At 37.9% G+C, this 23458-nt stretch overlaps 1 protein-coding gene, 1 long non-coding RNA gene and 1 pseudogene across 6 annotated transcripts in view; 2 read left to right on the forward strand and 1 right to left on the reverse strand.

Annotated features, from left to right (window-relative positions):
* Positions 1-23458, forward strand: part of LOC130704669 (uncharacterized) — a 44035-nt gene that overhangs the window by 18056 nt on the left and 2521 nt on the right. The gene's annotated exons all lie outside the window — the stretch shown is intronic.
* The window catches only part of YES1 (YES proto-oncogene 1, Src family tyrosine kinase), a 77791-nt gene that overhangs the window by 7373 nt on the left and 46960 nt on the right, over positions 1-23458 (reverse strand). For 4 of the 5 annotated variants that reach the window (XM_057527232.1, XM_057527231.1, XM_057527229.1 and 1 more), the window contains exons 2-9: positions 19019-19291; positions 14788-14887; positions 11261-11359; positions 9103-9206; positions 8866-9015; positions 6850-7005; positions 6502-6681; positions 557-633 (exon numbers count right to left, since the gene is read on the reverse strand). In XM_057527232.1, the coding sequence (XP_057383215.1) occupies positions 557-633; positions 6502-6681; positions 6850-7005; positions 8866-9015; positions 9103-9206; positions 11261-11359; positions 14788-14887; positions 19019-19283 (1131 nt within the window). In that variant the 5' untranslated portion in view covers positions 19284-19291. Of the gene's footprint in view, positions 1-556; positions 634-6501; positions 6682-6849; positions 7006-8865; positions 9016-9102; positions 9207-11260; positions 11360-14787; positions 14888-19018; positions 19292-20986; positions 21005-23458 lie in introns of those variants that run through there. The other variant, XM_007191594.2, reaches the window with a different exon arrangement.
* Positions 4873-5221, forward strand: LOC103007335 (40S ribosomal protein S26-like; annotated as a pseudogene).

Below are 23458 nucleotides of genomic sequence, written 5' to 3' on the forward strand. Positions count from 1 at the left end.
GAAATTCAGCATATACTTTATCTTTATTTATTTATTTAAAGACCAATATTATTAATTATTTTAGGTATATTACTTTCCAACCTTCTATCCTGGTAGGATCAGTATGATTCTATGTTGCTTAATATCTGCCTATCTACGGCACCCCACTCCCAGCTTTGTTCAGGGCCTTTTGCAGCATACACTTTAGATTTCTAATATTTTCTTTGGAATAGTGATCATTCATTGTCTTAAAATTTATCTACTGAAATATAAATACATATAGATTTTATATTTGTGGATGCATATGTTTCTGAAAGGCCATATGATACAGGACAGCACTGTACTGGGAGTTACCTGATTCTAATACTAATAAGTTATATGACTTTTAGATACCTGGGTCCTCAAGATACTACAGTATCTGTAACACACGGAGATCAGACTGGATTACCTGTAATGTTCCTCCCAGCTCTAAAATCCCATGATTTCACTATTTGAACAATAGTATCTACTAAGATTAGTTTACATTTTTAATGTACACTTGCAATTCAAATGGACACATGTATAAACACACAAGTACCTGAGCAGCCATGTCAACCAGTTGTGGGAGCTTCAAGTACTTTCCATCTCCCTCCTTCAGGAAATCTAATAAGCTCCCTGTAACAGACAGCAAGACATTCATGAAAAATAAGCAAATCTTAAATCAGAATTGCAACAAACATTCCCCTACCTCCAAACAAATCATATGACAATACAAAACTTCAGCTTTTTATTCTTCAATATTTTTTACAGCTTTGGAATTTCTGAATAATTATCTTTAAGATTCTAGAAGAGGGCCCTAAACTGAATTTTTTAAAACTTCTGATAACATGAAAAAAAAAGGGAAAGTGCAATCATCTCACCAGATTATAGACATTCTTTCCTTGTTTGCTTTGATCAAAATCAGTCCAATTTTTAGTCAAAAAGTAGTATTAGATACTTATATTTTTAAGTCAATCTGTAACAAGAGCTCAGACAACTTGAGGACATCTTGGGGTACTTGAAACTAAAGCTAGATGGCTAAATAAAAGAGTTGATGTGAAGTGTTAGTACAACCAACTTCTCTCAATTTTAGCAGAAGATACCATGCAACAGCAAAGTACTATGCATTACAGCAGAGATAAAGGCTGGAAAGAAAACGTCTAATTGCTATTCTATTACAGGTTAAAAACTTACCATGTACCTGAATTTATTAATCAAGAGAAAATATCAGACAAACCCAAATTAAGGCACATTTTATAAAACAACTTTGTTCTCTTAAAAAAAATAACAATGTTATGAAAGACAAGAAAAGCTAAGGACTGCTCCAGATTAAAGGAGACTAAAGAGATGGATGACTAAAAGCAACGCATGACCACGGGCTGGATACCAGATCGGGGGGAAATTGCTATAATCATCACTGGGACGATCGGTGAAATCTGAATATGAACTGCATTTTAGGCAACAAAATTGTATCCATGTTACATTTCTTGAATTTGATCATTGTACTCTGGTTATGTAAGACAATGTTCTTGTCTTTAGTAGACAAACTGAAGTATTTAGCAGTAAAGCGAGCATAATGTCTGCAATGTACTCTCAAATGGTTCAGGAAAAAACCCTCACATTTATTCATACATATATACAGCAATTGGTGAATCTGGCTGAAACATACATGGGAATTCTTTGTATTATTTTTGCAACTTTTCTATAAGTTTAAAAGTACTTCAAAATAAAAGTAAAATAAAACAAAAAACAAGGCAAGGCAAAGAAAACCCTTTCCATGTTGACAGGACTGTGAAGCAAGGCATAGTCATGACTTAGTCTCTTCATTTATAGAGATTCAAAGTCAGGGAATATCTCTTTTCCTCTGGTCCGTCTATGGCAGGGAGGACATGTTACTGTGTTTGTCCATTTATCTGCCCTTTCAAATACTTATTGAGGGTCTACTACACGTGAGGCACTGTAAAAGGCATAGAAGATACAAAGATAAATAAGATCTTAAAATACTATACGAAAGTATAGTATATAGATCTAGAAACTATATGTACACAAATAAATATTGTCCAGTAGGTGTTATAAAAGTTACTGTAAAAACTACAGTGGAGACACGATGGATCTGGTTAATTCTATGGAGAAATCAGGAAAGGCTTCACAGAGGAGATGCATCTTGAAGAAGAATGAGAGCAGAGAGGGAATTCCAGGAAGAGAGAATAACTAGTACAAAGGCAGTAATTCATGAAACGGCACAGTAAGTTCAAGGAACTGAAAACGGTCCTTCCTATGCAAGAACACGGGCACAAAGATGGGAACTGATGAGAAAGAGGCTGCAGGAGTCAGAACACAGAAGGCAATGCATAAATGGACTTTTATCTTTTTTATATGAAGTTTTATACTGAGAAGCAATATGATCAGATTTATGTTGAAAAGCAATTACTCCGATTTGATGAATGAAATTGGACTAAAACTGCATAAAAGGAGTAAGTTTAAAAGTTCCTGCAATAGTCTAGGAAAGAATGAGAAGAGGAACATTTCCAGAGACACTTAATAAATGGAATTAACAGCACGCAATGGACTATTATTACATAAGGGGGTGGGAGAGTGAAGACTGCGGGGCCTCACTGCCAGAGTCTGTGTTTCTAACAAGTGTCCAGGTGATGCTACTGCTGCCGCCCCTGATGTTCCAGAGTCTCTTCCCCTTTCCAAAAACGGCAAGTACAAGAATATTCACTGCAGCGCTGTCTGTGATGGTGCAAACTAAAAGCAACCTAAATGTTCATTGGGAAAGGAATGAATAAACAATGGAATACTCATACAGAATTTCATTCAATAGTTAAAAGTACACAAATGAGATCTTCCCTTAACCACATGAATAAATCTCAAGCACGTAATGTTGAACGAAAATAAAGCTGGTTAAATTTATGTAATTTAAAAACATACAAATACTGTTAATAGGTAACTATATATGAGTAAAAGTATATCAACATGAAAAACAGAGATGGGAAAAGCAACAACTTCAAAACTGAGGTTACCTCTGAAGGGAATGGGCTCAATGAGGGGTAAAAACAAGGATTCAGTTAGATCTTTAATGTGTTGTTTCCTTAGTAGAAAGATCTGAAGCAAATATGGCAAAATGTAAACAGTTAAATTTGGATGGTAGGGACATGGGTGTTACGGTATTCTTTGTATGTTTGAAACATTCTGTAATTTAAAAAGAGTAAAATGGCTAGTTAGGAAGTAAAGATGTAATATTGTCTGTTCTTTAAAGAATCTTGGGGCTTCCCTGGTGGTGCAGTGGTTAAGAATCCACCTGCCAACGCAGGGGGACAGGGGTTCAAGCCCTGGTCCCGGAAGATCCCACATGCCGCAGAGCAACTAAGCCCATGCACCACAACTACTGAGCCTGCACTCTAGAGCCCACGAGCCACAACTACTGAAGCCCACGCGCCTAGAGCCTGCGCTCCCCAACAAAGGAAGCCACCGCAATGAGAAGCCCACGCACCGCAACAGAGTAGCCCTCACTCGCCGCAACTAGAGAAAGCCCATGCACAGCAACGAAGACCCAATGCAGCCCAAAATAAATAAATAAAATAAATTAAAAAAAAAAAAAAAAAAGAATCTTGGCTGTGAAGGGAAGCAAAAGGTAAAGAGAAGTCGGTGAAAAGCAGATGTTGGGACCAAGAGAGGGTTTTCTTTTTAAATGAAAGGAAGGATTTAACTGTCCTTAAACAGAGGAAGGAACACTTCTTTTTCTTAGCCTGCAAGACAGACTGATGTTATATAAATACTCTGCATGACAATGCTGAATATACAGAAAGAAGTAAAAGCTACAGTTCTTTGTTTTGGGATTTAGAATCTAGATAAGGAGCCATGATCAATCCACTATGTAAAATATCATTCAGTGTAATGATAATTGCTAAAACAGTGCAAAGGCTGCAGAGTACAGAAATCCAGGACTGGAATGTGTGTTATTTTGACAATTCTTTTTTTCTGATCTTTAACTAATTACAGCAAATCCCCCCTCCCTTAAAAGTTTCTTATATCCATTTATCAGAGCATTTTGGATCATATCAGTGGGTCCTTAACCTTTTTTTGGTCATGGGTTATTTTGAGAATCTGATGAATGAGAGAGTCTATGGACTCTCTCTCTAGAAAAACACACATAACTGTGCAAAGATTGACAGAGAACTTCAGAGGAAGTTCACTTGACCCTCTGAAGCTCATTCATGGCAGAGAGAGCATGTACTTGATAAGTAATTATGAAACCAATTCAGAGCAGTCCTTAAGTTTGTCTCATATACCTCTCTGGCCTTATTGCCAACCAGTTACCTTCTATACTTTCCACTACCCATGGTTTTGTTCCCCATTTCCTCATAGCTCTGCAGAAAAACACTGGTACCCTTCACTTTACTTATTCGTGTCCTTCATATTAAAGGGTAGTTCAAGGCTTGTCTTTTCTGATATTTCTCATTTTATTCCAACCTATGTTATCTCTTCAATTTCTACGTTACTTACTGAATGTGTCAAAACACCTAGAAATCCATTATGCTTTGAACTTGTTTGTTTATAGCGAGCTGTTATTTACTTTTATACTGAAAATTAACTCATCGGGTTAGGTCTTTTCTCTCCTAATTCAATGTAAGTTAGATGGCTTTATTTCTTTGATACCTTGTAATACTGGCACACTGTTTATATATTAGAAGCATTCAATACATTTTAATTGTTAACAATTTCTAGAGTATTCTGATTATAAAGAGAACACACGAGGCAATGAGTTTGGATAGATTATGGAGGGCCAAGTTCTAAGTGCCTGAATAGCAAGATGGGGAATTACAGAGTTTAAAACTAGAAGGGCCTCTCCCTCGCCTCCTCGCTTCAAAGATGACCAAGAAAGGAAGGAATAATGGTCGTCCCAAAAAGGGCTGCGGCCAAGTGCAGCCTATTCGCTGCACCAACTGTGCCCGATGCGTGCCCAAGGATAAGGCCACTTAAGAACCTCGTCATTCGGAACATCGTAGAGGCCGCAGCCGTCAGGGACATTTCCGAAGCAAGTGTTTTCGACGCCTGTGTGCTTCCCAAGCTGTATGTGAAACTGCACTACTGCGTGAGTTGTGCCATTCACAGCAAGGTAGTCAGGAATCGTTCCCGGGAAGCCCAGAAGGAACGAACACCTCCACCCCGATTTAGACCTGCGGGTGCTGCCCCATGACCTCCACCAAAGCCCATGTAAGGCGCCAAGTCCTTAAAGACTAAAGAAATACTGTCCCCTGGAAAGACAATAAAATGGAAATTATACTTTAAAAAAAATTAAAAAATAAACTAGAAGGGGCATTTGTGATCTTGTATTCTAAACCTCCCATCTAGAAATCATCCTAACCCAGCAATCTGACAACATAGACTTCTACCATATTCCCCAATTAAATACTTCTTGAAATCAATATACAAAGCTAAACAGACCATTAGCTTTGATCTCCACTATATTCTTATGCTATCAATATCCTGATTTAAACTTTCTCCTTGTCCCTTTTCTCCCTTCTAGTTCATCTAATATACTCTGACATGGAATATTTGGCAATTGTTTGAAGTAGAGATTCTTTGCCAAAAGTGCCATGTGCTTTGGGAGCTTTACGTAATGTTTTGGCTCTCAATTAGTAGGCTATGTCAATTCTTAACTTTTGGTTTTTCTGTTTCTTTTGGGGGGGAATATTTTCTTATGGTCAATGTGTAGCTTGTAGTTGGTCCTGTCACCACTAGATGGAACTACATCACTGACCAAGATGGACAAATGGTGAGGGATGACTCCATCAGTGGCTTTAACTGCAGATTAGTGACTCATTAAGACTAAAAAAAGGAGATAAAATTCAAGAGGATAAAAAGCAGGCCTGTCAGCAAGCATATTTGGTGACTTACTAGTTCCTCTTCTAATGCATCATCAGCAAAGGGAAAAAGAAGAGCGACAGCCTTCCCTTCTCCTTTCCCTGGCCCTAACCAACCCTGTTACTGAAGATCCCACACCTTGGGGTCTGGGGTTTGGGGAAACGGAGAAATTTCACTTGACAGTAGTGGAAAAAAGCAGTTTCTAGGACTCCTGAGTGAGATTATATTAAAACTAGATAAAGTTAATTTTCTTAACTTTACCTGATTTCTTTGCTTTAGTACTAAAGATATAAATAGCTTTCTGATTGCATTATTTTAAATCAACTAGTGTGAATACTTTTTTTCTTTTTCACCTTCCCAGCTATTCCACTGACTTTAGTCAAATGCAATGAAGGACTATTTACTTTCAAAATAAATTCAGTGCCTTATTTCCTTTTTAAACTCTGTACTATCCTTTGGAATAACTGGAGCTAATTTCATTAAACAAAATGTCAGGTTTTCTCTTTTCACATGTCTACATAAAAAATCTTAAGTTAGAAAATACAGTAAAAATCTGTATGCATAAAAATAGAGATGAAGACTTAAAATTTATTAATAACATGAATACCCCATGAGATACTAACATACACATACCTTTTGACATAAATTCAGTGACAATGTAAATTGGCTCTTCAGAAACAACAGCATATAGTGGAACAAGTTTATCATGTCTTAACTTTTTCATTATCTGAGCCTCTTGAAGAAAAGCTTCTGGCATCATTGTACCTGGTTTTAGTGTTTTGATTGCTACTTTTGTGGTTCCATTCCATGTTCCTAGAGAAACAACCCACATTTCACTATTTTAACCTATATTTTAAGAGATTTACAACAAACTTCAATGAGCAGCAGTAACCTTAAATATTTCAACATATCTTATCATAAACTGGGGCATTTTAATCTATGGTTAAACAATGACAAAAAACAAAAGTTCAGGCTCCTTACCCATCCATACTTCACCAAAACATCCTTGTCCTAGTTTAACCTCCAGTCGCAAAGATTCTCGAGGGATTTCCCAAGCATCTTTTGCTAGACCTTGAGTCTGGGGTTTCACAGTTGGACACACAGTTGTTAACTTATGGCATAAACCATCAGCATGTTCTAGATAAATGAATAAACTACACTGTAAAATGAATAACTTACAAAAATTAAGGTACATATAGTTGTACCAGTGTTTTTAAAAGTTTAAGTTATAGGAAATAAAAACAATGTTCTATCAGTTTTATTACAAAAGCATAAACACAAAAAGGGAGTTGCATAAAAGAAACAAAACATACAAGAAGTGAAACATTTTATTAAGTACATTTTAAAAGTTATTATTTATTCTTCCCAAAGAGAATGTTACCATTAACTATTATTTCTAAAAACCACAAGCGAGGGACTTCCCTGGTGGCGCAGCGATTAAGAATCCGCCTGCTAATGCAGGGGACACAGGTTCGATCCCTGGTCCGGGAAGATCCCACATGCCGCAGAGCAACTAAGCCTGTGCGCTACAACTACTGACCCTGTGCTCTAGAGCCCGCGTGCCACAACTACTGAGACCACATGCCACAACTACTGAAGCCTGCATGCCTAGAGCCCATGGTCTGCAACAAGAGAAGCCCCTGCAATGAGAAGCCCGTGCACTGCAATGAAGAGTAGCCCCCGCTCTCCACAACTAGAGAAAGCCCATGAGCAGCAACGAAGACCCAACACAGCCAAAAATAAATAAATAAATTTTTAAATAAATAAATAAAATAAAGTAAAAACCACAAGCATAAGAAGCACACCGAAAATCAAGGAAAACTTCTTTACTTAGAGGACTGATCTTCAAATAAAGGAGACACAAAAACAGTAAATCCCAAATTTATAATGGCTTGACTTGTGAATCCTGCTTAGACAATCTTTCTTATGGTAAATATGACGTGTTCCCTTCCATTCTCAACATCCACATCACATCCAATTACAACTGATGACACTACTTGGTAACATGTTTTATCAGTGTCAAGACTGGTGATTGACTTGACAGACTTAATTTGCAGTTAGCTGTCACTGAAGAAGAAATCGTCATGGAAGCTTCCCCTCCCCTAGTATTAAACATTTAAAGACTTTCAGATTCATTCATGTATTAAACTGGAGATTAAAAATTTTGAGAGAGAAGACTCTAATACTGAATACCTTTCAAAGGTCCTTGAAAGACTGATGAATGTCTACAGTTGCTATAACTGAATTTTCCATGAAAAGAAAAATGCATCTTCAGATCAAATTTCATTGGATTTACACTTTAGGAAGTCTTATGTGGTTCAGCCCATGCTGAGGAACGTAACCCAAAAGGACATATGCTACAGCTTCTTACTTAAGTGTTTAGTTTTACCTACTTAGAAAGTGTCCCGAAATAAAATTTTTGCTTTTTTATTTATTGTCACATCTATTTGGTATTTAGCTGTTATGAAATGGAACTCCGATGTAAACAAACACTGTGCCAGTAAGATATAAGGACACAAATGATGATAGTCTGATTTAGCACATCATCCAAGAACCCAACTCAGGGACTTCCCTGGTGGTGCAGTGGTTAAGAATCCGCCTGTCAATGCAGGCGACTCGTGTTCGATCCCTGGTCCGGGAAGATCCCACATGCTGTGGGGCAACTAAGCCCGTGCACCACAACTACTGACCCTGCACTCTAGAGCCCGCTCTAGAGAAGCCACCACAATGAGAAGCCCGCACACCACAATGAAGAGTAGCCCCCGCTCGCCGCAACTAGAGAAAGCCCACGTGCAGCAACGAAGACCCAACGCAGCCAAAAAAAGAACGCAACTCAATAGTAAGTATTATCTGTTCCTCATTTTAAAACTAAAATACACTGGGCACATACTGTGTATAAAGTAGCATGCTAGACCTTAAGAGACATGAAGACATGAATGCTGTCCTCATAAAATTGAACATGAGGAAATAATTTTCACCTCTGAAATATTCACGTACCTGTATAGTGTTTTACCAATTTCTGCAGAGTATCAAATTGTGCTCTGGTTGTGATATAGTATCCACCATTGTCAAGTTTCCTAATTTTGTAGTGTTTCACATTGTCACCCCTTACCTCATCCCAATCACGAATAGAGAGGGAATAAGCACCTAGAAGGGAAAATGAACACTTCTACTATACCTTTCTTAAAATACTGCCCAAGAAAATTTTTATACTTATATTAACAATATTCATACCTTTAGTAGTTTCACTCTCTCTTACTAAGAAAATACCTCGTTGATTCCCAGGATTCAGAAGTAATCTTTCAGCATCTTTTCTCCCCATTTTGCCAAAATACCATCTGGAAAAAAAAAAAATGAGCAGTGTTCTGAGTTAGAAGGATGTAATAAGCATCAGAAAAATTATACATAGATATTAGTAAGAATGGAGTGGGATAGGGAGGATGGCAAAGAATAGAACACAGCTTTAAAATACAGTAAAACAGAATGAAAGATCTTTCTTAAATAAGAATATTACAAGTATTACTATCAGAATATATTCTGTCATAGTATTTTCATGTATTAACTACTCAACATGTCTCTTCAACTCCACCTGGCAGTCACAGGAACCGTAAATACAGAAAGAAAGGCAACAATGACAGCCTTTTAGTCAATGACAGATGAAAATATTAAGATTATAGTAGGAAGAGTAAAAGTGGTTCTCTGTTAACAGTGTGATCATTTGTATTCAGTAAGATGCAAGTAAACCATATCCAAATTATTAGGGACTCTAAATTAGTGTGGGTTTATTTAATACAGTTTTGTGAATAAAAATGCAATTTTGGCTGAGGAGGAGCCACAGAATAGTGGAGAAGAAAGACCAAAGGACAAAATGGAAAGTAACAAGGGCCAAAGCAGAACAGAGTTATGGAGACAAATTACACATCACTAATAAAAAGCAAACTAATATTGATAGAGCAGCTACTATGTGCAGGATGCTGGGTTAAGTGCTGTGATATGAAGATGATGTATTATTTATGGATCCCAGATAAACCTGCTTTGACATAAAAGTACAGGCATACCTCATCTTATTGTGTTTTGCTTTACTGAGTCTTTTTAAAAATTGTAGGTTTGTGGCAACCCTGGTCAAGCAAGTCTATCAGAGTTATTTTTCCAATGGCATTTGCTAATAACTTCACGTCTCTGTGTCACATTTTGCTAAGTCTTGCAGTATTTCAAACATTTTCTTCCACATAAGACAGCAAACTTAACTGATAAATGTTGTGTGTGATCTGACTGCTCCACCAACTGGCTGTTTCCCCAACTCCCTCTCCTCATGCCTCCCAACTCCCTGAGATACACAATGTTGAAATTAGGCCAAGTAATAACCCTACAGTGGTCTCTAAGTGTTCCTTTCTCTGAGTCAAAGGAAGAGTCGATCAATGTGGCAAACTTCGTTGTTGATTTATTTTAAGAAACTGCCATGGCCACCCCAGCCTTCAGCAGCCACCACTCCCATCAGCAGCCACCAACATGGAGGCAGGACCCTCTACAGCAAAACAACTACGGCTTGCTGAACGCTCAGACAATGGTTAGCATTTTTTAGCAATAAAGTATTTTTAGTTAAGGTATGTGCATTGTTTTTTTAGACATAGACTGTTGCACACTTAACAGACTACACTGTAGTGTAACCATAACTTTTATATGCACTGGGAAACCAAGTCACTTTACTGCAATATTTGCTTTATTATGGCTGCCTAGAACCAAATCCACAATATCTCCGAGTATGCCTGTAATATGTCACTGAAGGTGAACTTTAACTTTTTGAAAGTTGTAAGAATGGTACATAGAACTCCCATATACCCTCCATCCAGCTTTCCTGTTAATTTTGATTTGTCACATTCTCTCTTTCCCTGTGTGTGTGTATGTTTGTGTGGGTGTGTGTATTTCCTTCTGAACTGAATGATAGTTGCAAATATGCTGAATCATTACCTCTAAATGCTTCAGTGTGTACATCCTAAAAGACAAAGATACTCTCTCTCCATAGCCATGGAGCAAGCACCTAAGTCAAGAAGTTAACACTGATACAATAACATCAACGGAGGATAAATTTTTGAAGTGAAAGAGTCTGCAGAATATAAAAAGGGTTAATGCAATTATTTTAAAGTGAAAAAATAAAGGCTAGGGACTAGGCATAATGCAGTATTATAAATGCAGATTCATTTATGATCCTACTGTAAGCAAATACTATGGCATTAATTATTAATTTTCAAGTAACATCTCCTATTAATACGATACATTGGCTGTATTAAGACTGGTATGTAATTGTGTGTGTGTAAAGTTGTGGCTAAGTAGAATGTGCATTAAGACATTTTAAAAATCAAAATAATTAATAAAATATGAAGCAGTGCCATACTCTTCTGCCTGAATGGAATCTGCAGGGGCTACATAATTGCTAGGGATATAGCCATTCTTTCCTGTAGCAATTGATCTTGCTTCCCACCAGTCTCCTTCCCTGCAACACATAAAACAACAATTACCACAAAGTAGACCACAGCTCAGGACACGATCTATTGCAGTGCCATCTTGTATCTGAAATAGACAAGAAGTATTACTTCCATTTTTATTTATGCATTCATTTGATCAAGAATTAAACTCGAAGAATAATATTAAAAAAATAGGTTACAGCACATCCCTGGTGGCACAGTGGTTAAGAATCCACCTGCCAATGCAGGGGACATGGGTTTAATCCCTGGTCCAGGAAGATCCCACATGTTGTGGAGCAACTAAGCCCGTGCGCCATGACTACTGAGCCTGCGCTCTAGAACCGCAAGCCACAACTACTGAGCCCGTGTGCTGCAACTACTGAAGCCCGCGTGCCTAGAGCCTGTGCTCGGCAACAAGAGAAGCCACCGCAATGAGAAGCCTGCACACCACCACGAAGAGTAGCCCCTGCTCGCCGCAACTAGAGGAAGCCCGCGCACAGCAACAAAGACCCAACGCAGCCAAAAAAAAAAAAAAAAAAATAGGTTACGTGAATTAAGGGAATAAGGCCAAGCAAAATCACAATTGCATTATCTCTGCTTCAAACCAAAAAACAAAACAAAAACCCTGAAAAATAAACAAAAGAGCCCACTTTAATTTTAGTTACAAAATCTCTTTTTTACGTAACCTAACCTTTCAACCTAAGACAATAAACCATGCTGAATAAAACAATTTGGGAAGCAAATCTTTCAGATTACTCAGTTTCAATGAAATGTTTTCTCATTTAAAAGCTTTACTGAGATAAAACTGTATACCATAAAATTCCCCCATTTAACATTTAAGAGTTTTCCAGCCATTACCACTATCAATTTTAGAACATTTTCATCACCCCCAAAAGAAACCCTGTACCCATTAAGAGTTACTTCCCATCCCACCCCTCCCCCACCATTTCCAACCACTAATCTGCTTTCTATTTCTATGGATATGCCCATTGTGGGGGCATTTCATATAAATGGAACGATACAATATGTGGTCTTTTTGACTGGCTTCCTTCACTCAGCATAATTTTTTCAGCATTTATCAGTTGCTCATTCTTTTTTTATTGCTAAATGATTTTCTTTTTTTTAAATATTTTTATTCTTTTTTTTTTTTTTTTTTTGGCTGCATTGGGTCTTCGTTGCTGCACGAGGGTGTTCTCTAGTTGTGGTGAGCGGTAGCTGCGGCGAGTGGGGGCTACTCTTTGTTGCAGTGTGCGTGCTTCTCATTGCAGTGGCTTCTCTTATTGCAGTGCACGGGCTTCAGCAGTTGTGGCTCGCAAGCTCAGTAGTTGCGACTTGCAGGCTGTAGAGCACAGGCTCAGTAGTTGTGACTCACGGGCTTAGTTGCTCCCCGGCATGTGGGATCTTCCCAGATCAGGGATCGAACCCGTGTCCCCTGCACTGGCAGGCAGATTCTTAACCACTGTGCCACCAGGGAAGTCCCAATGATTTTCTTTTTAACAATGCATAAAATTACAATGTTTCTTTCTATCATATTAGGAGAAAAAATTCAGATGCCCTAGAACTACTGTAACCAAAATATTAGCAATGAGCAATAATAAAAAAATTTAATTCCTGGAATAAAGTATATTTACAAGAATGTTACCCATGAATATCCAAATAAGACTAAAATCAATTCAGAACATGAGAACTACATGTAGTTTGTAATACATAAGCCTTGACTTTTCCAAAATTAATGTGAAAGGAGAGTATATTATCAATCTGCAATGAGGAAGACATATGGGCTCTGCTACTATAGATTACATGCATGTTTTGCTTTACCAGAGATAAGTATTGAAAATATTTTGTCTACATTGAAATTTTATAAATGCTTGAGGTGAATTTGATCTTTAAAAAATGAAATGGAAAATCCTTTCGTAATTCAAATGTTTACAAACTCATATACTTGGCTTGTAGCTTCTTCCTAGTATACATTAAGTACTTTCAGATATACAAACTGAAAACTTTGATCCTGATAATCATTCACTGATTCATTCAAACATTCACTGAACATCTTTTAAGTAACAGACCTTACAATAGGGTGTGCTAGAAACAGGTAAAAAGTCCTTATCCTCAAGTAACTCCGTCTAGAGCAGGATTTCTCAGCCTCGGCACTACTGACACTTCGGGCTGGACGATGCTTTGTGGTGGTTGGGGGGGGGCGTCCTGTGCACTGCAGGATGCCGAGCAGCATCCCTGGCCTCCACCCACTAGACACCAGTTGTAGCACCATGGATGTAACAACCAAAAATGTCTCCAGACATGGGCAAATGTCCCCTGGGTGATTCTGCCCCCATGCTGAGAACCACTGGTCTAAAAGGATGATAGGCAAGTGATAAATTATAATTCAAAACTGTGATGGCAGCTACAATTGAGGTTTGCACAGGTTACTATGTAAACATGTAAGAGAGACACCAAATCCAGCAGGAGGTGGGGACTGGGCCAGGCAGGAAAGGTGAAAGAATATCAAAAAAGGCTTCCTTGAGAAAGGACACAAGAATACACACTTTGACGGATGCATAGGGTTGGCCAGATGAAGGAAGAAAAGTGGAGGGACAAGAAGTTACATTCCAGAAAAAAGAAATCGCATGTGTGAAAGCACAGAGAAGGGGAGAACCCCCAGTGTATTCAGAGTCATAAATAAGTAATTCAGTCTGGCTGGGCAGTGGAGTGAGGAAGGGGAAGAAGCTCAATGAATGATGCCTGCTCTTACTGCTGTTTTATCTTGACAGCAGCCAGTAGCTACTGAAGGATTATAAAGCCGAGAGACAGAATCATATTTCATGTTCTCAAAAGATAACTGGTAGCAAGTGGGAACAAGGATGGAAGGAAACATGACTGGACGCAAAGAGACCATAAATGTCTATTCTGAGAAGTTACAAAGTGGTCGCTGTGCCTGCTAATGAAATTATGGGATCTATTTTCCGTAACAAGCACTGAATTTTCTATGGTGGCCCACTAAATGACAAGAAGTCTGAGAGTCACATAAGGAAACAGCAACATAACATGGTCAGTTTGGGACTGCAGGAATTCCTTAGCCTTTTTAGTTTGTTTTTTTAAGAGAAAGAGATTAAGATCTTTAAATCATCTAGTACTTAGATAAATGGGATCATAGAAATATCTTTATAAAGGTTTTTTTTAAGTAAGGTAAGTATTTACATATACTCCCTCAATCCTCACTCTTAAATCTCTACTGTTTATGGCAGAACCACAGTAACACAATTTGTAGAAATCATAACTTCTGGCTCCGGCAGTAGCATTATGCCGTGTGTCTAAAGAAACCAAATGTATCATCCAATCCAGTGGGCAGAGACCCACGCCCCACTACTCTCGTCTCTGAATCATCAACCAGCTCAGTGGTTTCAGTGTAAAGTAGGCTACCGTTGGTACTTCACCCTCATAAAATGTTCGTAACACTTACGTGTTGTTAATTATTTGAAATCTTTCACCCTTCTTAAATGAAAGGTCTTCTGTAGTTCTAGCTTCATAATCATATAAGGCCACAAATACAGTAACACCACCTATTGGGGGAAAAAAAGACCAAGGTAAATTATATAGACAAATTAACAACAGAGAAATTTAAAAACATTGCCAACAACAACAAAAAAAGCTTAAGCATAGTTCTTTTCCTGGTCTCCAGAATCTATTTTTAAAAGTTGGAGATTTGGGTCGCTGAAGTTTTCAAGTTATTAAGATGCCATCTTAAGGCCTTCCATGAGACTACTGTACTCTACAAATTCTAAAATTCTATAGACCCAGAGAGACATTTTTAATCTTGATTCATAGTTGCAACATCTCTAGCTTGAAAAGACAAAGTTCAAATCAATTCTTTGGCAGAAAAAGCATTAACGAGTATTATAAACTACTAGCATTGATCATCTCAATTTCTTAAAAACAATAAGTGAACATTTCCATCCTTAAGACTAATCATTCACTGTATAGCACAGGGAACTCTACTCAATACTCTGTAATGACCTATATGGGAATAGAATCTAAAAAAAGAGTGGATATATGTATATGTATAACTGATTCACTTTGCTGTACAGCAGAACACAACATTGTAAATCAACTATACTCCAATAAAAATTAATTTAAAAAAAGACTAATTAACAGTAATAACTAGGGTTTTATTAAGATTATTTATTATATTTAACACAAAGATAAAAACAGCATGTTTTTCTTAGAAATTAAATGGTATGGCTGATATGGATTATAAATTCCAAAAATAATTGTGTCATATAAAGCACTGTATGTAGTTGCTTAAGACATAAGCAACTTAAATAGCCAAACTATTATCTGCAAGTGAAAGAACAGAATCTCATTTATCTGGCTTCTCCCCTGAGGCCCGGTCATATATTAACTACCTATTTGACATCTCAAATGTCTATCAAGCATTTAAAATTTATTAGGTACAAAACAAAGGTGTTGACTTTTCTCCTCTAACCTGAAGTATTACTGAAGTCTTCCCTACCTCAGGGAACACCACCAGTCAGGTATTCAAGCCAAGTCCATTACCAGCACTGTCAGTTCTACCTCTAAAGTACCTTATCTACTTCCTTTTCATTTTCAGTGCTTCCACCCTAATCCAAGTCCCTGTTACCTCTTACTGGGAAAGTAATAGCCTAACTCATTTCTATATCTGGTTCCCTACATCCACCCTTCACACAGCTGCCAGAAGGAAGTTTTTAGAAAGGGAATTCAATCGTGCAAATTCTTTACTGAAATCTCTTCAATAACTTCCTTCTAGCTTTGAATAAAACTCATACTTCTTACTATAGTCTATGAGGTCCTGAGAAATCCTGACTCTTCAACTGCGTATCATGTAATTCTACCCTCTGCCCATACTAGTCCTCAAACCTGCCAAGTCCATCTGTACCTCCTAAAGTGCATTTGTTATTCTCTCTTCCCAGAAACCTCTTTTCCCATTTATGCACATATTTAGGTCATTCTCATCAATCAAACCTCAGCTCAAACGATTTCATCTCAAGATGGCTTTCCTTGATCATTTAAAGGGCCTTCGCCAATCATTCTAGTTACTTCCTTCATAGTATTTATGAACCATTAATCATCCTGTTTAGTTGTTTCTATAATTATTATCAAACCCTCATTATAATGTAAACTCCATTAGGGCAGAAATCTTGTTTCTCTTGCTTACAACTCTCTATACCTGGCACACAGACACTCATCAATAAATTAATACCCATGAATGGACTATTTCCCGTAAACAAACTGCTTTAGGTAACTCAAGTATGTCTTCTCAACATTTAATCATTTTGGATTACTATCTTTCCAGAACATATAATCCTGAAAATAAAGTTTTACTGGTGACTGAGAAGTACCATCATGACCAACTATTATTGAAGTATTTAGAGTTAGGGGGCTGGAATTAAGACTATAATTGACTCTTTGATGTCCATAACTTCTCAAATGAACAGTCTAACAGAATTAGTGTATGACATTCTCTGGTCACTATTTTTGGTCTGGAGGTGAGCAGAGTGAAGGGACACATTTATAGTCCATGCTTGTAGAAGAGATTCTTCTTTTGTCCCCTCATGTTGCTCAATTTGGTGCTGGCAGCTGTTTTGCCAAGCCTAAGGATAAAGTGGACACTCCAAGGGCTGCAAGAGAGACACCAAAGAAACTCGAGTCCTTGATGACATCAAGGAACTGCTGGATCAAGGAATCCTGGAGCTCACCCTACCTTTTAAAGCCAGTTGTGCTTTGTTACTCAAGGAAAAAGCATCCCGATAGGGGACCCTTCACAAAAGAACCATCTCTCTTTTTAAAGTTTCTGACTACGTTTTTAGAGCATTTCTGCCTCCATAAAAGGTTGTTGGCCATCACTTCTTGCTGTTCTCTGAAAGGATATTGTAGGGTAATAAATGAAGTTCTAGAATAGGGCATTAAATCTGTGCCCTCCTGCTTATTATCTGTGACTCTGAAAAAAAAATCATTTAAACACTGAGCCTCAGGATTTTTCTTTTTTCAGTCAGTAGTATCTAATAGAAAAACTGTATTATCACGAAACTGCCATTTACCTAATGTTTATCAAGTAACTACTATAATACTTTAATAATGGCTAGCACTTTACAATCCTCAGAAGTTGTAACATTCCAGAGGGAGGGGTATACGTTTTTCGGGGTTGTTCTTTTCTGGCCGTGCTGCACAGCATGTGGGATCCTAGTTCCCCAAGCAGGGGTCGAACCTACGCCCACTGGACTGCCAGGGAAGTCCCCAGGAGGGAGGGGTATACGTTTTTTTAAAAATAGATCTTTATTGGAGTATAATTGCTTCACAATACTACCTTCGTTTCTGTTGTACAACAAAGTGAATCAGCCATATCCCCATATCCCCTCTCTCTTGAGCCTTCCTCTCACCCTCCCTATCCCACCCCTCTAGGTCATCGCAAAGCACTGAGCTCATCTCCCCGTGCTATGCGGCTGCTTCCCACTAGCTATCTATTTTACATTTGGTAATGTATATATGTCCATGCCACTCTCACCTCGACCCAGCTTCCCCCTCCCCCACCGGTCCCCAAGTCCATTCTCTATAGCTACATCTTTATTCCTGCCCTGCAACTAGGTTCATCAGTACCATTTTTTTTTTTTTTAGATTCCATATATATGTGTTAGCATACAGTATTTTTCTCTTTCTGACTTACTTCACTCTGTATGACAGACTCTAGGTCCATCCCCCTCACTACAAATAACTCAATTTCATTCCTTTTTATGGCTGAGTAATAGTCCATTGTATATATGTGCCACATATTCTTTATCCATTCATCTGTCGATGGACACTTAGGTTGCTTCCATGTCCTGGCTATTGTAAAATAGTGCTGCAATGAACATTTTGGTACATGAATCTTTTTTTTTTTTTTAATGAAAGTTTCTTTCTTTCTTTCTTTCTTTTTGGCTGTGTTGGGTCTTCGTTTCTGTGCGAGGGCTTTCTCTAGTTGCAGCGAGCGGGGGCCACTCTTCATCGCGGTGCACGGGCCTCTCACTGTCGCGGCCTCTCTTGTTGCGGAGCACAAGCTCCAGACGCGCAGGCTCAGCAATTGTGGCTCACGGGCCTAGTTGCTCCGCGGCATGTGGGATCTTCCCAGACCAGGGCTCGAACCCGTGTCCCCTGCACTGGCAGGCAGATTCTCAACCACTGCGCGACCAGGGAAGCCCCATGACTCTTTTTGAATTATGGTTTTCTCAGGGTATATGCCCAGTGGTGGGATTGCTGGGTCATATGGTAGTTCTATTTTTAGTTTTTTAAGGACCCTCCATACTGTTCTCCATAGTGGCTGTATCAATTTACATTCCCACCAACAGTGCAGGAGGGTTCCCTTTGGGGTATACGTTTTTAATCTTTGTATTTCCAGTGCCTGCCAGTCAGCACTCACTAATTATTTGAAAAATGAATTAGTGAAATAATTAATTATATAACCCAGTACACAACCACCATCAGATTACTACCAAATTTCCCAAAATAATATCCATGTATACAATAAGACTTGAATTTATGTTGGAGACTTTAATTTTCACATAAACTTATTTTAATAGTCCCCCAGTAAGTTATTTCTCTTACAGCAGGCAAACTTTATGTATGTATTGCCCAAGGTCACATTCTCAAACCAACAACAGGATTGTCCATTTAAATCTCACCTGTTAAGCCAGCAGGATATGAACTTGGCACCACTGAAAAGGAGGAAGATGTTCCTCCAAACGGTGTCACCCCTGAGGATCCTCCAAATGGTGTCATGGAAAGGTTGCTGAAATTAACAGATGTGCTCTTTGTGGAGGACGTGGGTGCCACTGCAGTGTGCTCTGCTCCATAATGGCTGACACTCGTACTGACCGGTTCTGGAGTGTTTTCTGGTCTGTATTTAATGGCTGGACTTTTGTTCTCTTTACTTTTAATGCAGCCCATTATCAAATCTACAAAGGTGATAAGGCAAATTTTGAGAAGCCGTTAACATAAAGCATACTTCAAAAGGTGCAATTCAATAGTTGACTTTAAACGAGGCATTTTTCCCCTGCAAATAAGTTAACAATAACAAAACAAACCAAAAAGAACCTAGACAGCTGCAAATAAAGTCTCTCCACCTCATTTATCTTTATTACAATTCTGCTAACGTATCATTCCAATCATGTCATTCTCCAGCTCAATCTCCTTTAATGGTTCAATGACAACATGCCACAGTGTACTGGGAAAACCATGGGCTCTGATGCCAGAAGCCAGAGTTTGAATCCTAGCTTCCTACTTCCTAGTGCAGTGACTGCAGGTATGTTACTTAACTTCTCTGCACCTCAGTTACTTGAAAAATGAGAACAATAATATCACCTACTTCATAAGGTTTTCTATAAGGATTAAATTTCTTACAACTTCTAGACAATCTCTGGTTCTACATAATGGGTACTAGCAAATTCTGGTTGTTTTCCTTCTACCTATACCAGCACTGTGTAACAGAAATATAATCTGAGCCATGCATATAATTCTACATTTTCTAGTAAATACATTTTAAAAATAAAAACAGGTAAAATTAATTTTAATAATATATTTGATTTGACTCAATAAATCTAAAATATAATTATTTCAACATGTCATCAATATGAAAAATTTTAATGAGATGTTTTATATTCTCTTGTACTAAATCTTAGAAATCTGGTGTGCATTTTAAACTTACAGTACATCTCAATTTGGACCAAGCACATTTTAAGTGCTCAACAGCTGTATGTGGCTAGTGGCTACTACACAGGACAATGCATCTCTACATCTTTTCCCTTCCCTACCAATGGACACACTCCCAATGCTTGCCAAATTGGACTTCAATTTATCTTTCCCACTTTATCATTTCCTCACTTATCTTATGCACACATGGAGAAAAAATTCCTGTTTCCCCTATATGCCCTGTGCTTTCCCATTTTTGCATTTTCCCTCCTAAAAGTGCCTCTGTCAGTAATACTCTCCTCACACCTCTACCTGCTAAAATTTATCCATTCACTGAGGGTCATTACAAATGTTACTTTACCATTCAGGCTGTCTCCATAACTGGTAAAATACCTTCTTCCTTAAAACTTCTAATGTACTTTTGGAGAGATTTCTGTACGAGACTCTCACTTGCATCTTGTTTTTTGCTAATTCCCAGCCTACCCTCAAGTCACTGGCAACACACTTCTTAAAAAGCAAGTTTCTCACCTCTTATACACTGTACAGCCTACATAACTGGTAAAATACCTTCTTCCTTAAAACTTGTAACGTACTTTTGGAGAGATTTTTGTACGAGACTCTCACTTGCATCCTGTTTTTTTGCCAATTCCCAGCCTACCCTCAAGTCACTGGCAACACACTTCTTAAAAAGCAAGAGTTTCTCACCTCTTATATACTGTACAGCCTACCAACATGACTTGCATATAGTACGTTTACTGATATTACAAAATCTGCATTATTCCATTCACTTCCTGCAGAAGAACTAATGGTGATTTCATTAATTCACTTTTTTTTTTTCCTGGCTGTGACGCACGGCATGCGGGATCTTAGTTTCCCAACCAGGGATTGAACCCGCACCCCCTTCAGTGGAAGTGCAGAGTCCTAACCACTGAACTGCCAGGGAATTCCCCTAATTCACTTACTTTTTACAGTATTTCCCTTCTTTTACAGCATTCAAAAGGAAGTAGGTGAGTGATAAGATGACTGCTTCATCAATTCTGAAAGACTGAACATTTTTACAAACTCAACTATATAATATTGATTTAAAATGTAGTTATAAATATTAAAAGAGAAACAGTCTCAGAAACTCAAAGTTGGAAGGTTTTCACATCGATCTTAAAACAGGTATATTCTGAAGACGTGACAATAAAGCACAGGATTGGAACATGACTGGGACTGGAAACTTAAATATCTACTGAAAACACTATGAGAGAATAATAATAAGCTAAATATATAAAAAGCGGTCTTCTAAATGTGTTAGAAAAAACTAAAGGTAAGCTGTTTCATAATCTAGCAGTTGGAAAAGCCTTTAAAGCGTAAAAGTAGAAACCTTAAAGGAAAAGACTAAGAGATATATGATTAAGTTGGGGGGGGGTGCAGATGTGGACACAGAAACTCTGAAGTGACACTAAAGACATGAGAAGTAGGGAGGATATCTTTGCACTTGCTCATGCTCTTACTTGCTCTCTCAACACATAAATGTACTCATATGAAAACTGGTTGACGTTCTTAATACAGACAACTCTTACACATTAAAAAACATATATATAAGCCCCTTAGAAAAACAGGAAAGCCTACCAACAGGCAATTCACAAAGGAAATATGAAAGGCCAATTAGCATATGAAGATATGTCCAATCATCCCAGTCTTCTAATAAATGCAAATTTTTAGGGAATTCCCTGGGGGTCCAGTGGTTAAGACTCCGCACTCTCACTGCTGAGGTTCTGGGTCTCATCCCTGGTCGGGGAACTAAAATCCCAAAAGCCGCGCGGCACGACAATCAATCAATCAATCAATAAATGCAAAATTTTAAAGGTATCCTTTTTGCTTATGAGATTGGCAAATTTTGGCTCAATACTCAAGGCTGAAGGGTGAATTTTAATCAACAATCAATATATACCCATGTTATCAATCAATAATCAATATATACCCATGTTATCAATCAACAATCAATATATACCCATGTATGTTAAATTGCAAACATATTTTAAAATTTATACAAGACTTTCACTATTACCTATATCCAAAGTCTAAATATTAAAAAAATACTTTAACAATTACATAGACTTTGAAAGAACAGTAGTTGTATGACAGAGAAAAAATTATGAAAGCCAGTAACGGTGCTAACATTTTAAATTTGATAACAGACCAACTGAAATACATCAATTCATAACCGAGGTTACTATAACTATTTACCCACCCTCATTTCTATTTCCAGCTTCCTTAATTCCTCATTTTCACCTTTTTCTTCACTCAGGATCTTTGCTAAGGTCTTTTCTCCCCATAAGACATCACTCCTAACTTAACTCCTCTTCCTTCAAAAGTCATATCTTTTTTCCCTCACTCTACCAGTTTTTCATTACTACTGTCCTCCAGTCTCTTTTTCTTAAATAGAGTCTTTGGTCCAGCTCCTCACATCTACCCACTCCATCTTTTCAATAGCTCCAGGACAGAACATCATCTTCAGTCCAGTTCCAATAGCACCCAGTATCAATACACAGGAGCCATCACTGCTGCCCATCTCCTTTAGAAACATTAATATATATGTATGTATATAAGTGTGTGTATATATATAATAAGTGTATATTGGCCACACTGCGTTGCTTGTAGGATCTTAGTTCCCCGACCAGGGATTGAACCCGGGCCCCTGGCAGTGAGAGTGCCGAGTCCTAACCACTGGACTGCCAGGGAATTCCCTAGAAACATTATTATAAATGTAGGATGTGATTTACATTTTTAAGTAAACTTCAGGTGCAATGAGTTATACACATTTTAATGGACTGTCTTAGAAACATAACATTATTTAAAATATTTACATGGGAAAAGCCTCTTTCAAGTTCCAAGCTACTAACTTACAGATACATATTTATTAACAACATATATTTATCAGACACTATAAAGGGATCTAAGGATGGCAAGAATGGTTCTTATTCTTTAGAAAGGTCATAAATAAGTGCAGGAAAAAAAATACAGTATTGTAAAATTTGAAAAATGCCAGAGTGAAAAAAAACGCTAGAGCAGAGGTACATACAGAACATCATGGGAATACAACAGAAGTTATCAGCTCTGCCTTGAGTGCTTGGGAAAGAAAATTTTGCAGAAAATGGTATCTGAGCTAGGTCTTGAAGAGTTGGAGATTTAGGGAAGAAGAACTAGGATATTCCAGGAAGAATGAAGTGGGAAGAATGGTTCAGATGTTTGGAAAAGCATGGTGTATTTGGGGAACAGAAAACCCTGTGGCAGGAGTGTTTTTGAGAATGGTGGGACAGATGGCTAGTGTTAGAGGAGAATTTACACACAAAGAGGATTATTTACTAAGCAATAACTTTTAGATTTATCCAGGGAGCATTGGAAAGTTAAGATTCTTAAAAAGGTGAATAGCAGAAAATATGTGT

The sequence above is a fragment of the Balaenoptera acutorostrata genome, chromosome 13, assembly GCF_949987535.1.
Source record: "Balaenoptera acutorostrata chromosome 13, mBalAcu1.1, whole genome shotgun sequence".
NCBI lineage: Eukaryota > Metazoa > Chordata > Mammalia > Artiodactyla > Balaenopteridae > Balaenoptera > Balaenoptera acutorostrata.